Below are 17,687 nucleotides of genomic sequence, written 5' to 3'. Positions count from 1 at the left end.
TGCTTCGGATATGTTTGGCTCAAACTTGATACACAAGCAGATTCGAGACAGAGACAAACACTGGTGGAATTATTTTACAAGACGTTGTCTGAAAGGTGTTTACATGCTGCACACTCTGTTCTACGGATCGCTTCTGTTTGGATGTATTCACCGGCTTGTGCATGTTCTGTCTACATAATCAGGCAGCTGTATCGCAGTATAGGAAGAGACATAATTGTATGCTTTCTTTTCCATTCAGCCCAATCCAGTGTGAAAGTATCCACGGTTGTCTTGGTTACATCTTCCCTCTTGACTTTTTTGCCTCTATAAATAACACTGAAGAGTGTGAACTCAGAGGAAGCCCCCATTGGTATGAGTCAACAGTTGGAACACAGTGTGAAGCATCAAGTAGCAAAAATGAATGGCGGAATGGGAAAATAAATGAATTTAAGTAAATTGAACATCCTCAGATTAAGAGTATTGATCCAGATTAGGAGATGACTTGCGACACAAGAGATATATATAAACCACACAATCTGTCACCGTATCGATAATGCGGCTTAGTTAATGAACATAGACGTGTAGTGTTTTACAATGCAACATGACACATGTGATTCTCATACTTGTGGTAGCATGACCTTCTCTTAAGCATGTGCATAAGCAATCTGACACTGGAAGCGAGCCGATAGGATTCCAGTGTGCGACTGTTGATCCTGGCTTGCAGGTTTTTCGTGTAAGTGTTGATGGTTGAAGTTGTTGTAAAGAAACTGCACCTGTTTTCCATGAGTCCCGGTGTAAAACATGCAAAGCAGCAGTAAACCACAGTGGTTGCTGCATCCTGCAGATTCACTGCTCCCATCGTTCCTTCTGAGAGTTGTAACTGCCTGGCTGGGATGGGTGGGTGGTGTCACTGGTGCTTTCCGGTGCGCTGCTCCTGTAATGGAGTCAATTTAGCTCCACGCTGAGCTGTTTCTGTCCAGCCTCACCCCATGAAGGACACATTAGTCCCACCCGCCCTCCACCCCACCATCTTGTTTTCTTCTCTCATCTCTCGCTTTCACTTCCTGCTGCTTCCTCAGATCTTTCTCGCCACGCCTCTCTCACTTTATATTTTATATACCCACATGTACATTTTGTTTCCTGTGCTACAGTTCATCGCACCTCACCTCTACTGCGCCGCAATGAATATGACACAATGATACGGCCCTGCATTAGGATACAAGCATAATTATATTATAGTCAAATGAACACTGCAGCAAAAAGAGATTAAATGCTAATCAGTGGCACTGAGAGTAGCGATAGGGCTGAGAGAAATGTGTACACCACACTGACGCATAAACACATCCTCGTACACATATCCCAGTAGCCTGAGAGTGTATTTTAGAATAAAGTAAACATCACTTTCACTGGGTTGTTCAGTTTCTTGGAAGTCGTTGTGTGGGAGTGTGTTGCATTTAAATGCCCCACAAGCACTCCCTCTGACTCCTTTAAAGCTGCTTCAACTTTAACCCCATACAAGTTTCATATTCTCTTTGAACATTTTTGGTAAAAACAAACCACAACTCTGTTTTAACCAAGAGCATAAATACAAGTCGCCGTTCATTAATTTGCGCCCCTCTCCATCACCTTCCAGAATCACCAGAAGTATGCGGTATTTTAGAGACCCATGAGCGTATTAATACACACCAGTCACATCCTTTCAGCCTTCAACCCCATCCCCTCCATCTCCGTCTCTTGCATGACAACACAAAGAGGGGATTAAGTTATCAGGATGATAAAGTGATATCCATGCACTTCTCTGTAGCTGCGCTAAATTTGACTTGTCGCGATGGAAACTGACCTTTAAATAGCCCACTCTGTGTTTATGCCAGATTAGTACCGTCGCACGCACGGCTCACTTGCTAATTTGCCCAAGATGTCTTACGCGGTTGTATCAGATTAGGTGGTGTGATGACTTGCACTCTTGCTGCACGAGCCTGGGGTTTTGTCATTTGGAGTTCACTCGGTGGTGGAGGAAGGCACACACAAGCCCGGTCACATTAAAAAAAAACAATAAATTCAGGCTCTATTTCAATTGCATGAAATATAAGCTCTAAGTACAAACTTAACATACTATTTGGGAGGCTAGAGGTTACAGTCAGTGTCCTCCACAGGGGAAGAGGTAAACATGCAGGGATAGAAGAGCAGAGGATAGTGGGTGGGTTGTGGGTGGAAGTAAAAAGAGGCCACGGAAATCGGCATAAAATGAAGAAAAAGAAGAGAAAAATAGATGAAGCAGCAGGATGGAGAAGTTAATGAAAGGAATTTAAAAAATGTATGTTCTGGTGTTTTATGGCATCAATAAAATATTGGTGCAGGTACAGTAAATCACTGCCCCACATTCCAGATGGTATTTTCCCTGATGTAAAGACAGCTCGGTGTCCCGGTCCCAACTTGACTCTGACACCTTGACTTGGCTTTGTTTGTACTACTGTACATTCTGCCCTGTCACACTTTAGGCACAGTCAGTTAAATGCACACATGTCTAGTATATACATAAACACAGATATGAGCTGTAACCTAAACTCTGAACTCTAAAACCAGAGAAACAGAGTTCACGTGAAGGAGCAGAGAGACGTAAGATGGGACTGTACATCCACTCATGGTTATGGAAATGCACAGGGTTTCTCTTGTGCTATACTGTACAAATCAAGGGTGGAGCATGTGTCTTGCATTGAGTGGTGCACTCCAAGGCGCAGGCTGGAACACACATGGTCATTAAACATTTACCTCAATTTGCGGTGACCAAGAGTGAGAGAGGGGGAGTCGCAAAATACAACATTATTTCATTTGACAGCAATATTGAAGTTTTGGATCGAACCAAGCATCAAATAAATAGAGTTAGGAAATTATTTATGAACTATCGATTGTTGCACCTCAGTCGTGTGTGTGTTTTCTTCTTCCCATTTTCAGTCTTCCACAGTATGTGGCCTAGCAACAAACACTGTGAGGGAGTCTGGCTGCAGTTGCAAGCAAGAGAGGAGAGGAGACAACCCCTGTACAATCTTGTGGATAGGATGCACCTCTCTGTTATGGTCCCAGTCACAACCTTAACCAAAGCACCATCCCTGTGAAGCTGGCTCTCCTTCATAATAGGCTTTTATCCCTCCAACTGCTGCAGTCTGTTACTCTGATACACTGTCGCTCACCTCTCTCTCTCTCTCTCTCTCTCTCTCGCTCTCGCTCTCTGCTTGTGGTATTTCCCTGTCCTTGCTCTATCTTTCTTTTTATTTTATTCAGCCAAAGTTCCCTGTTAATGTCTGCAAGCACTTTCTTTGCAATTCAAGTAGATGTTCTGGCTATCAATATTTCATATAAAAATGTATCTCCCTTAATTCCCTTAATTCCGCCGGTGCCACCAAAATACCAATGAGTGCTTTGTCAGAGCAGGAGGGCAGATATCTATGGCTGATGAGATTGGAGATTTCATTATCATACAAATCAAGAGCACCTAGAAAAGAAAGCAAAACGTAAGCTCATCTAGAGCTCACGTTTAATCAAAAGGACAACAAACTAAATTCATTTGACATTTGCTATTGAGATGTTTTTTAATGTATTATTGTAAATGGTGCCCCACACTTGCTGAACAATTTAATCACAAGTGCTTTGCATGATGATGTCCATGCAATGTTCTACATGGCTGGCTACAGTGTGCTGCATTTGCTGTCCTACACGGTCATGAGCACGTATATACAGACGCACTATACGCACACGCATGCAGCGGGCACTAATGGTATCTGCCTAGTGTGTACACTGCATCTTTCAGCACAGGGCCCTGTGGGGACCAATAGGAGGACTTTTATACACCATCTGTCTCTGCAAATACAAATGAAGACGCATGCTGCCATCTTCAAATACATGTGTGCATTTTCTTTGCTTTTTTGGACAATTCTGCAAAATCCCAAAACAAAGTTATGGAAAAGATTGGGACAATGTAGGTAAGCATACTAAAGGTATGGCTGAGTTCAGGCACCTCAAATACAGAGGAGTATTAGCGTTACTGTAATTTGTTCACCACCTGCTACTGCAAAACCAGTGACAATGAAACAAAACAAGTTGCAGGGTGTAACATCAAAATCAAAGAGCTAAAATATGCTAAACTGTGAGTTGAGGGCAGATACAAAATTGGGTGTTAATTGTACAATTATTATTACAATTATCATCTGATCCATCGTTAATAAAAAAGATGGTGGATGAAGCAGCATCCATTTTTTAATACATGTTCACTTCCACTTGTTCCTGCCCGTGTTCTGAGTTTTGTTTAGCCTGGAGACAGAAAAGCCAATCGCTCCAGATTAGGCCATGAACGCCGGGCAATCCACAGAGTCCCTCAACAACTGTAAGCTCTTGCTTGGCCTTCTATCAAGCAGGCTAAACAGACAACCGTTTTAATGAGCCCGCCTTTGGCCCTGTTTAGCTTAAACTGATATATGCCAGCAATGCTAATTGATTCACCATCGTCATAAGCGTGTGATTGTTGCGTTGAGAAGCAGATGGGACGTCGCAGCTGACGCTACGTTACGTTACCGGGCTGTTAATTTCTGTCGTCAGTGTCGTCAGAGGGGATTATGGTAGCAGCAGGTTGGGGGTGTGTCTGCCTGTCAGTCAGACAGACAGGAGGCTGTATTTATACCTCTCACCAGACTTAATCCTTGCAAGAAGACAGACTTGGGCTTTCAATTAGGAAAAGAGTAATTTGTGGAATTTCCTTGTGTTCAGCAAGACAAATTACACCACACAGCAAAATGAATATTTATTAAACTTTCAAACTATTAAACGTAAACAGCATTCCTCTGTCACAACTTTCCGCTTCCAAAGTGTGTGCTGTTTCCCCTGGCACATTCCACCAACTCTGAGGAGATCCATCAGCTGAACAAAACCGGTAAATCTGGTGGTAAACTCACAGATATGAGAGCAGTGAGTAAATCTCATGTAAAGTTTTAATGTAAAATAAATTGTTACGTCAAGAAAAATACAGATACATATGAATCTTTTGATGAATAAATCCCTGTACTTCTTCAACTGCCTGAGAGAGAAAAAGATCTTTCAAGTTGTCAAAAGTGCTGCCTAAGGAGTGGAAATTAAACTGACACAATGTTATCTTATTGGTTTTTCATCTGTCTTCATCTGAATATTTCTTAGTCGGGGGTGTCTGTGCATATACATGTTTCTGTGTATGTACTCTTGTGCTTGAGACTACTTTACAATTCAATTAATATGCCCTCTGAGACAAAGGCACATGTAGCCAAAAGGTCAAACTGGAAGTACGTCATGTGATAAAATTCCACATCTTAACTAGAATTAAAGGCCAGGGTTTTGTCAGCTGTGACATGTGAAGAAAATGAATAAATACATATTGAAGTAATACCAGCGGAGATGAATCATGCATCCAAGGGTGGATGATTCACTGCCTTACCCGATTTAATACTTCACATTATAATCCGCATTAGTTTTTACCCATTCACAAAGCAGATATATGTCTTAATGAGACCTCCTAATCTCTCCTTGTATTCCCAGATACTAACCAGTGAAGATTAAAATCTAGATTTTCAGGCTGCTTACTCTCGCTCAGTGTGTTGTGATGTGGTGAGACGGGTCGCCTTGTTGGTATTTTTAGAAGTGAGCTTTCCTTTAAATCTCCCTTTAAATGTTAAGACTTTATAATGCTAAGCTTAATGATTTCTATCTGTGGCATAACATGACTTTTATGGCAACATTAATGCAGTTATATAGCAGTATTAGTGTGATCCGAATGGAGCAAGACTAACTGGAGAGTGGGTGAAAGTAACCACTCAAAAAGGCGAGAATAGCAATACTGGAAACGTGACAAAGGCTGGTGCTACTTTGCCTTGTATCAACAGTCATCCATCAACATTAGTATTGTTATTCGCATTCAGGCACCTAATTCAATACCTTGGAACAGGAGGTGAAAACTAGGGATGCTTAAGAATGCTAGGTCGCCTTTAGATACTGTCACGCTACTTAAGGGGGATTTATTGCAAAACAAGTATACTTTAAAAATCTTTAGTTGGGTCAATTCCAGAAGCCTCTGTAAGTCTGGGTGCAAATACTTCTAGTGGCTGATACATATACCACCATTGATTGAAAATTAAATACATATGGGCGGGAGAGGTCCCATAAATGTTTATTTGTTTTGTATAAACGAATGTCTGGAAAGACGGAAGGAGACTTAAGAGGAAACAAGCGATATGGGAGCAAGGGTAAATAATAGAAGGACACCGAGGTAAGATGAAGGCAGAGAAGAAGAGGTAAACAAGCACATTTCCCACCCCAGATGTGCATAATCAATGAAGGGTATAAAGAGAATAAACTTCCCAGTGAGTCACTGAATGTGAATCACATAAAGAAAAGAGCTGAGCTGCTGTAAAAGTAGAACCAAGTTCAGAAAAAAAAGAAGATCCAGACATAAATACACAACATCAGCTGGAGCCGAGGGAGTGAAACAGCAAATATCAGAAACAAGGTAAAAGCATCGGTACAACCGCAGTGAGCTAGGGCGATGGTGTTTCTTGGTTGACACTTGCACTGTGCATACTACACAGCCTTGTACTGTGGAATACAACCAGACAGTTGGGCCTTTCAACACAGCGGTCAATACCTGAGAGTCATCCTATCGATTGGCAAGGCTTCAACCAAATGTCAACACCCAACAGACCAAAATCTTCCCTGATCCTACAATAATGGAGGACAGATCCTCCTTTAGCTGGGCGACTGTGGGTCAGTGGTTAGCAGGTCTTTAAATCAGGAGGTTGGTGGTTCAATCCCCACCCTAGTCAATGTGTCCTTGAGCAAGACACTTAACCCTGAATTGTTCCCTGTAGCTGTGTCTACAGTGTATGAATGTAACATGATTGTAAGTCGCTTTGGATAAAAGCGTCAGCTAAATGACATGTAATGTAGCTGTCAGTACCCGATACAAACTCAAACAATGTTGTTGCTGTGATTTTTCTGACAACACCAGAAAATGTCCAGAGTTACCCGTCTTTTCTAGACTTTGTGGACGCATACATGTGTGACTACTGACAGGGGACCAGACCTACATCTGTACGTACAGCACATCAGAAAAAATCAGGAGGCAAAACGACCTTTCGGGTGTGTCAGACGCTGATCCTTTGGCCCATTGCTTGGCTTTCTAACATTGACACGGGGCACGTGCTCTGAATGAGTGTCTTCATCCCTGTGTGCCCTCAGGCCAGCCATGTCTTTTCCTCCAATGACAGTAAGCTGATTAAGATCACACTAGGGAGCTGAAGGTATCAATACCTCTCGTCATCTCGTCTCACCAGACACACAGATGGACCTCTCCAGTCGAGTGCATATTTAGTGATGCGTTTCTCTGATTTACTGGTTTTCTGAATGGCTTTGATAAAAAAAACTGAATGGCACAGGATGAATGAAATGAATAGAACATATATGGTTGTTAATATTTAGCTACAATTTCACACGTTAAGGTTAGAGGGGGTTATGCTGAAGGTACATAGACATAGGAACCTTTGTTAAATCCTGGTGTAATCCAGAATTGGCGAATTTGTGTTTAAGTGAAGTTAGTAGTACCAAATGGTAACATCAGCTAACATGCTCGCAATAAAAATGCGCTAATGTGCTGATGTTAAACCATTTTTGTTTAGCATGTCAACATGCTAACATTTACTAATTAGCGGTAAAAACAATGTACAGCTGGAGCTGATGAGAATGTCATTTGTTTTGAAAGGCATTTGGACAACTTACAATTTTGAGCTGCTGGTGGCGCTCCAGAGTAACGTCACAGAGTATCAACAAAGACATTAGCATTCATCCTCCGGACATCATGGATATCTGTAGTTGTTAAGATATTTTTCGGCTGAACCAAAGCGGTGGACTGACTAGCAGACTTTGGCACATATCTCAAAAAGTCAAAAAGTAGCAGAAATATCTCCTGCCACAGGCAGAAATAATTAAATATTGTGCTTAAACTTTAAAGACTGAATATAAGAATACACTATTTAAGACGAACCTCTTGCATTATGAATGCCAGATATAGGGGAACTAAAATTGAAGGTGGATTGACACATTTAAAGCCAGGCAGATTTACTGTGGTCAGCACTGAAGCACTCCTGTGGCTCAGCAGATGACGCGGGAGGCCCAAACACACATCAAAAAGAAGGAGATATCATCATTTCTTCTATCACTTCCTGGGACAGCAAACAGCTGGCAGCCCAGCCCACAGTAATGCCAACAGCATGATGACACAAGAGTAAAGCAGAGTGAAAAAGAGGGGAAGACAAGGTATAAAAAGAGAGGCGGTCCAATAGAAGAGCTTCTGCTTTGTCCCCCTGTATCCATGAGGCAATAGCTAACAAGTGGCTTTAACCCTTCTAAACCTCTAAATAATCTGCGCTATCTGTCTCTCTTCTCTTATAAATCCTCAGAGTCTCCGTCGTAGAGGTTTTTAATTAATGTCTTATACCCGACAAAACCAATTCCTTGTTCTGCTGCTGATGCTGTGGAGACCCTGTGATCGGCCTGGAGATGGAGAGCCAAGAAAGGCCGAGACACCATTCTTCTTCTTTCCTTCACGTGAACACACACACAACTTGAACTTGGAGAACAGATTTTTCCATCACTCATCATATCACAGCAGCATCCTGCGCTGATTATGACTGTGGGTGAACTCATCTCGCCGCACAAAGGCAGGTCATTTCACTGCCAGTATTTAGGAGAAAGTACACAACCAGAGAAGTACCAAAGATGCTTCATTGAAAAAAGAAAAAGAAAATCATCCCTGTGACAAAGTATACAATCTGAGGGCAAGTTTAGTGAGACCTGAGCTGTGCTGAAAAGTGTTTCCCAAACATTTGCCTATGGGGTTGGTTGTGGGGGCTGAGGTACCAGCTGCTCTGCCTCTCACACAGCCTGTATAGAGATGAATTGCTCCTCGGGTGTCGATAAGTCACCATGGCAGGCCCACCACGGTCACCATGGAAACTAACAAACACAGCATTTCCGAGGAAACAAGTAGAATGAAGTTGATTACATTTTCTTTTTTTCATTTCAAGAGCTCCTTGGAGGGTTTTTCTTGGTCAGGGGAGACTGCCAGGACTCCCAAGGATATCCCTTTTGTTAGTGAGGAATCACAATATGCATAACTTGGTCGATTTTTAACGTTTCTGTATTTGTTCTGTTTGTTTATTCATCGCATGTAAAGCTGCGCAGCTTTTGTACCAAGAAGCGAAAGAGCACCTCTACAGGAAGCGCAGACCACCTGAGAAAGTACTTCCCCGACCACAGGTACTGAATCATAAACAAGAGCCAAATGTAAAAACATCACAATGAATACCATATCTCATATCACTGCTTCCATGATGGATGGTGGGCAAGTTCACAATTCAGCTTTCACCCCGCGAGGGAAAACAGCAGAGAGATGAAGGGGCGCAGGAGGTCGAAGTTATAAGAGGAAATTGAGGACTGTAGGGCGATGGTGATGAAAAAAAAATAAAAAAAAGTGAATGTAAAAGGAGGCTATGAAAGCAGCTGTGGTGCTAGAGGGAAAAGGAGGTTAAGGATATTGAAAGAGAGACGGCATGGGGAAAGTGAGGGGGACGACAGTGTGGCGCTCACAGTGCTGAGGCACCCACAGATAGCTGGCTTAGCAGTATTTGAAGGCTCTCAGATAAAGAGGTGTGTGTGTGTGTGTGTGTGTGTGCGTGTGTGTGACAAGTCCGTTCTTTTGCTGTACTTCCGAAGGGCATAATGTGTGTACTATTGTTTGTCTGTAGATTTGTGTGCAAAGGGGGTTCACTGAAGCACGTAATAGAGAGCTGATGTTCAAAGTGTTTAGAATGATGACTCTCTTCCTGCTACCGTCCTAGTCGCTACATTTCCCCCCTATTTCTGATGCCTTCTGGGGTGAGGAAAACAGCAAAAGGGCAAACCTCACGAGGCAGCCGTGGAGGTAATGAGCAGGAGGACAGGGAGGGAGATGAGAAAGGCACGAGGAGGAAGGAGTACATTAGCCTCTTACCCAGTGTGTCACTCAAGCTGGCAGTGCCAGCCAGCCAGCGCTGCTGACTGCTGGTCCACAGCCACTCCCAGCCTTCAGTGGGATTTATGTCTCTCTTTGACGGTGCCCAAACCTGGGGCCTTATGCCAAGTTTCATCTCCTGGACTTTTTGCAGGCTGAACAGGCATTATGTGTGCAACTCAATGTGTGCAAGAAGAAATGGATGGAGTCATAATTAGTGCGTACTCAAAGGGGCAACAATTCATATTTTACTACTGTTCAAAACATTAGTGATAGTGATGAACCCAAAGAATTTAGTCTTGAATCTGCAGTTCCCCGTAGCTCGAGAGAGCTTTTACCTTCTTTTTACTTTGCATCTTTTGGTTTTATGGCAAACATTTAAACTTTTTGGTTCACTCTCACAACCCGCATAGCATTATTATTAATGAAAACAAGTTGTATTGTACACCACCTGCTCAGCACCAAACAGCAGACAGATAAAGTTCACGAGCTGGTGGATATAGCAGTGCATCGAACAGATGAATAGCCAGATATTTCCCCCAGGAGTTGGTGGAGCCCAAAACAGAGCAATCCATCAGGTGGACATAAACACAACTTCAAACTAATGCTAATGTTGATCCATCTTTGCTGGATGTGTACATGGCACAAGATAGCCATCTCAACTTGAAACATGAAAACATGTCTGTGTTGTGTTCACAGCTGTTTTTTGCTGTCTCCTTATGTTACTTCCTTTGAGTACGAGTTGAGGAGAGAGCAACAAAAACACATGATGTTGAGACATTTATTAGTTAGGTGACAGTGATCATAATTGATTAATCATTCAAGTCATTTGTCAAGACCAATTGCCAAACATTCACTTAGGTCTGGCTTTTGAGTGCTGCTTTTTTAAAATCTTTTATATCATAAAAAAGATCATCTTTCGACAAAAGAAGCTATTTTAAGATCTCACCTGGGAAAATGATCATCTTATATACGAAATGATTACATGACAGTTTAACTGATTAAGAAAAGAATCCTTCTCCCTCGTCATAACAGCTTTGCGCACTTGGGAAATGTGAGGGTGTATTCTAGGGATGACAGTAGAATTACTAATGAGGTTTCAGCCATCACACCATCTGGCCACTCATTAGCCTTGGCTTGTATTGTCTTTGTTGTTTATATTAGACTTGTGAGTATTTCTTGTTCCACTTAGGTTCCACTGATTCCAGTTGTGCCTGTTGTTCTCTCCCTTCTCTATTCCTTAAAGTGTGCGAATACCAGAGTGTATATTGGTCGTGGCTCATGAGTTTCACTGAATTATGTCTTTATTCATGAATCACCACATTCATGGTCAAGTGGAAGGCTGAAAAAAGGCCAGTGGGCTCTGTAGGGACACCATTGCCACTAAGCTGCATCCAGACTGTAATTCCTTTGCATGCAAGTTCCCACTGGCAATCATGAAAATGGATCGAAAAAAAGCAGCAGCGGGTTATTTGTGCAAAGCAAAGCAAAAGGAGAGAAGAGGATGGATGTGTGATTTGCTATTACTGCACACGTTAATCAATGTGTGGAATTATTAAAAATGTACAACGGCATGGCTTCAACAGATCGATTTTAAGTGTCAGCAGCATCGATAGCTCTATCTGGTTAATCTTCAACAACTTCCTTTGCCTCGCTTCAAATGTTCCCTTTCAGCTCTACGGAGGAAACTCACAGTTACAAGACAATGCTTTAGTCAGATCAATAACGGGCTGCAGTGTTCTAACCTGCTCTTCATTTTAAACATGACCTTGGGATACCTCTGCTGGAAAACCCATATGTGTAAAACTGAGCCACAAGACATCAGTCCACATATCTTAAAGTTATCTTAGTGGTTTGCAGCCAACAGATATCACAATCCGAGTACGTATGCAGCACTATTGTTATGAAAGTTCATATTTGCTGCTTAGTAACATAACCATATATTCAAACAGCACCAACTGAGTGGAAAGTGCTCTACCCACTGCTTACACCACTAGAGCAGTTTGCTGTCCATATGAGGACATTTGTGTTTAGAGAACAAACTAGTGAGTATATACAACAAATCAGACACTTTTGATGAAAACAATAGAAGGCACCATTACAAATGCTTTAAACAAATGAAACAGCTATGTATGTATGTTTGTATGTATGTATAGAGGATATAAGTTATGAAACTGATACCAGAGTGCATTTTTTAAGGTACTTTCACTGTCATTTCAACCCCAATATTATTTAATAACCATTTCTTATCTGAACCATTACATAACTGATTTCAACTTAAGATGAGCCTTATGCTGCAGGTGACTTCTTTAGAGAGAAGAAAGACAGAGTTGAACAGGGGTACTGGATTAAAGTGTGTTCTGTTAGATCCAGATGATACATGCTGCTGCCTCTGCCTGTGCAGACTATAATAACTCATGCCACCTATAATCTAGGAGGTTCTCTCTCTTCTGATTATGATTGCAGGGTAAAGAGGATTTAGGTGCTGGTGCCTAAATGCTAGGCTGTACTGATTAGAGGCCCAGTGGAAGACTTATGTAACTAGGAGACTACAGGAGGGAATATGGTGTTCTCTACCTAAATTACTCTTTTAATGCATCCTGATAACTTGCTAAGAGACGAATAAGATCATTTAGTTATATAATAACTCCTGCAGGGTGGACTTTTATCAGCTGATCTGCTTCTTGCACAGAGGAATCACCTTCATAACATATATGTTCCTATGAAATGCTAATGTGTATCGATTTGGGCCTCTGAAGACTGACCACAATCCATTCAGAGATGAAAGGCTGATAATGAAACACAAGGTAGCAGACCTGCTCCTTCAACTTGACCCAAGGGCACACAGAGCATTTGACTTAACGCTGACTAAAGGCCTCTCCCTCACTTTTCCTATCCCCGCCTCCCTTCATTTTGGACTCTCCCACTATCAGAAGCTACATCAAAACACACACACAAGGCTAAATACTTGCCTCAGTGCTATAAAAGCCTGGAAGGAAACAGACGGATGGAGAGTTGGAGGCTCTCTGCAGTGATCCGAAACAACAGGCAGCTGTGGACTTACAGTGTGCTCACTGTGGTTGCTCTGACTGATTCAACACAAATAATAAACAAAACAAAATGGTGTATTGTGCATTAAGACATGAATGTTACAAATATTGACATTTGAGGTGTCTGTTACAGTAAAGTATTACACTATTATGCTATTATGTCATCATAATAAACAGTGTCTGCGGTCGGTGGACCGACTTTTGTTGCCTCCAAGCGTGGGAGGACCAAAGAGCTCAAGTCTGCACCCATACAGGCCCATTGCTCAGCATTCCCACCAGCTTGACTGGATTATTAGATAAAGAGGAGAGTAATGGTGGACATCCACATTAGGAGCAAGCAGGAGGATGGACATGGCTGATGTAGAGAGGGGAGGGGGAGATGGAAAACCCAACATGAAATGTCTGGCAAGTAGAAACATTGATCTCTTTCTTTAAAATCCTCCGAATTCTCTGCCATTATTTTTCCAGACTGCCCACACTGGAAGCACTCTGAAGGGAAGAAACCCCTCGACAGGGGAATGTTTTCTTATCTCAAAATAAAGAGATGCTGCTCTTGCAAACTACGCTTTACATATATTATAGCTGAGCACTGTAGGCATGTAACACCTAACATTAATTTGTGATGCCAGGAACACAGTGTGACTCATAAGGTAATTTTGATGCACTCACTAAATCAGTAATTGTGTGGTGAACGGTTGGGTCCGGATATTTATTACAGGCTTTTACATATCTTTGTGCTTACCTGAAAGAAATGCATCTAATTACATTCCCGTCACACATACAAAAGACGCCTCCAGACTACTACATTTACATACAAGTTGTATGCACCAATATCCGTCTATGCAGGAATGATAGATAGAAAAAAGTCATTGTATTTCAGACTCAGCTTGCAGCACTCCAGAAATTTGTATATGACTTCCTTTTATGAGCTTGTGCTAAGTGTATTTGCTGTACAACTACACTCGTGACGCATTGTAAACAAAAGAGGGTCAGGGCAGCACAAATCCTTCTGGCTCAATATCAAGGATGAAACATTCTACTGGATTAATAGAAATTATAGCCCACAGTAAGCAAACAATGGCAACATCGATCTGATGTTTGTTCTAAACACTCTAATCTTGTATAATTTCATAGCACGTGACAGTATTTTACCAGTGGCTATAAGCAGTTGAGATACTCTAACACTCAACCTTTTTTCAGTGATGCACCCCCTGTGAAATATGTTGAAATACCCCCTAACCAGCGCAAAGCAATTTTGGTTGATGTAATACACAGCGCTGTGCCATCAGTGACTGATTTAATATAGAATATATACAATTCATCTCATTTACTTACACTTATATTTCATTGAATATTTATTCAATAACTATCTTTAAAGGATTTTTGAATGGATGCTAATTTTAAATATATGTTTTTTAATATCACATACCCCCTGGAGTGCCTTCACGTACCCCCATTTGAGAACCACTGCTCTAACAGAACGGGGATGTTAAGAAAGGCCTTTTATGAAATTCTATTTTCAAAAAAAGTTTCCAAAACATGTGACGAAGATCCAACTGAGGATATTTCAGGTGCAACAATCTGTAGGTGTACACATACAGGCCCACCTGTAACAAGCCACGCAGCAGAAAGAACTGGACACTACGTCCCCCCTCCTCCTCTCACCATGGGGGCACTCAACCATAAGACACGCAGTAACACAAAGAAGCCACTGCATTAGCCAGTGTCCTTTTTGGTTTGACCACTTCATTCATTATTCATTGGGAAATGTTTGCAAAGATCCAGCTCAGCATCCTGAGGCGTAACTTACATGACTGCATCTCTCTCTCTCTCTCTCTCTCTCTCTCCTCTCTCTCGGGCTTGCCTAACCCTCGCTCGTGAATGTAATCCTAGCTTGATTGACCCTGCTGAAAAGGTCAGTCCTCTCATGCCTAACCTTTATTTAAGGTCAGACAGGGCCAAAGGTGCTGTGTACCAGCACAATGGCCTCTGATATCTGATTAAGGCATGGTGAGAGAAAAAGACAGAGAGGAAGAGAGACTGTGTGTATACAGGAAGACTCTGTGATTGCATTTGACAAAGGGCTCAGGTTGCTCTGTATAAATGTGCACGGCTGTGTACCAGCCCAGTGCATTTCCTTGGTCAAGGGCTTTCAAGGGTTCTCCCTGGCCGGCGCTTGCCCCATAAAAGGTTTCCCTGACCTCGGGGAGCTGCAATCTGACGGTCGAGCGGCCCCCGGCAGTCCATTTCCAAATGTTCTTTCAGCTATACATAACCTCAGTGCAATCGTAAGGGTGAGCCATTCACGTTCAAGTTCTCCACGTAGAGCACTAAGCGTTATGTCAATTTGAATTAGGGTGGGATATCCCTTTAAGGGTTTCACAGGCTTCCCCCACACAGTAGTGAACAGGTCAGCAATACTCAAGTGTTTCTGGAGAAGCACTGTAACTTCATTGAGGAGGTAAATCACTTTAAATATCGCATAGCGTATCAAATCACCTCACTGCTGCCACGGATTTCCCCTTGAATTAGATAGAGGCAGGCTCCTTATAATTGATTCTTGTGATATACAGCTGCCGGCTGAAAACAATTATTAAGCTGAGGCGGGATCCTTGTCAATCCCAAATTACTGGTTGATGCAGGATGAACAAGTCATGCAGGAATAACACAGGAAGGAAGAGAAAACACGTAAAGTAGCCTTCAAAAGTGATTTGAAACTTATGCAATCAGTATTGTTACCATATTTCTTTCCATTTTCAAAGCTGAATAATGCACTACTAGCAAGATTTCAGAACTCAACACTGCACAACACATACAACACATACAACACATCAGGAGATCTCTGATATCCCGCAGAGAGGATGATCATACACACACACATACACAAACACACACGCAGCCACACACACACACACACACACACACACACACACACACACAGGCAGGACACTGTGTTTATGATCCTGACATGGAATATAAACCCGGCCCTGCCCTGCACTACCACGATGATGAGATTAGGATACTGGAGACCAAAGGTACATTTCCATTGATTGGATTTCATCAAGGGTGACCTACCTAATTGGGGAGCGAGTCTGAGTGGGGTTGGGATGAGGAGGAGGAGTCCAAAGCGATATCATCATGTTACCAAGGACAGCCTGGACCTTGCTACACCGTCATCTGATTTGTTTAAGATTCATCATGTACGAATGTATAAACTGCACGAGACTGATGCCCGAGACTACCTCATCAAACAGTATCCATTGTCTCAAAGTTACTGTAGTAAACAGCTACAGAATCAACAGTGTTCATTGGTGCACCTGCAACAAACTTTTGTCAGCATCCTGTCATTTCGCTGACTCATTTTACAATTCTTGCACATCACACAAACACTTCCACCTTTCATCTCTTCGGCTTTTGTTCATCCAGGGCATCCACACAAATTGTAACCCAAATTCTACAGCTTTCTCTATATTTAATCCATGCCGAACAACTGTTGCTACAGAGATGGAAAGCAGACAGATGGCACAAGAAACCCGCTGAGAGTACAGGGCACGTCTGTTTAAGATTCAAATTGATGAACTCGTGGTTATCTCTTTACAGGTGGGAGTAGGCCTGCTTTATGAGAGTTTGGCTTCCAATGCGATCAGGAAATGTGAGATGGGGGCGGTGTGATCACACTTCCAGTTTCGGTTCCCTACCTTGGCAGCCACTGAGGAGCTGGGCTTCTCCAGGAGATCCCACAGCTTCTTCCTCTTGTCTGGGCAGCAGGTGTTGTCAAACTCTATCTCTCCCTCCCTCTCCCTCATTGTCTCGGCCTCCCTCCGCAGCTCCTCGTTCATCTGCTCTTTTTTCTGGTGGTAACGGGCCTGGCAACAGGACTCCAGGTAGATCTCGTCAATCCCCCAGTAGTCCAACTCCTGGCCGAAAGAAAGGGCGCACATCTCCTCCATCATGTGTAGTTTGCCCGTGCGGTAAAAGTTCAGAATGGAGGTGAAGGCCCCCGGGTGCCGGTCGAAGAAGTATTCGTTTTCGTTCAGGCTGTAGTCGTCGCACACTTCCATCAGGGACTCGTGGGTGTTGCAGTCTCGTAGCTTGCCGAGCCGGGTCCTGGGTAGCCTGTCCAGGGTCCGCCAAAGGACTTCGTGGTTCAGACCCCCAACGTTAAGGCGGACTCTACGGGAGCGGGCTTTATTGCGGATGATATCGATGGGCTCTGGGGGAAGGGAGGGAGCGGTTTGGATGTTGGTGGGCTTGAGCCCTGCTGGTCCAAGCTTCTCAGCCATGGTGATGGAGAAGGAGACTTATTTGGTAAGATGTCTCAGGAAGACAAAAAAAAAAGGAAAATCGAAAAAAAAGGGTCAAAAAGTTTTAAACTAGGTTGGATCCTCTGTAGGCAAGTCCCTCCATGGCTGAGAAAACAAAAGAGACAGTTTGTGAGATGACTAAATGTCTTTTTCTTTATTTTGTGTGAAGCAAACTTGAAGCAAAAACACAAGTCAGCCCTTTTTTAAGAGGAACTAAGACAGTGCTTGGTTCCTTTAAATTGTCAGACAGTAGCTGTGCAGTGTGTTATTGATCCCTTTCATCACATTTCTAAG

The 17,687-nt window shown here is 42.7% G+C and overlaps 1 protein-coding gene across 1 annotated transcript in view; it reads right to left on the bottom strand.

The window, feature by feature from the left end:
- kcnb2 (potassium voltage-gated channel subfamily B member 2) overlaps window positions 1-17,372 on the bottom strand; it is a 70,644-nt gene extending 53,272 nt beyond the window's left edge. Inside the window, exon 1 of the mRNA XM_034560603.1 lies at window positions 16,788-17,372. Within this exon, the coding sequence (XP_034416494.1) occupies window positions 16,788-17,372 (585 nt within the window). The remainder of the gene's footprint in view (window positions 1-16,787) is intronic.
- Window positions 17,373-17,687: the final 315 nt, after the last annotated feature.

Source organism: Cyclopterus lumpus, chromosome 20, assembly GCF_009769545.1.
Source record: "Cyclopterus lumpus isolate fCycLum1 chromosome 20, fCycLum1.pri, whole genome shotgun sequence".
Taxonomy (NCBI): domain Eukaryota; kingdom Metazoa; phylum Chordata; class Actinopteri; order Perciformes; family Cyclopteridae; genus Cyclopterus; species Cyclopterus lumpus.
Note: the sequence above shows the minus strand (reverse complement) of the source record. Positions and strands in the feature narration are given on the sequence as shown.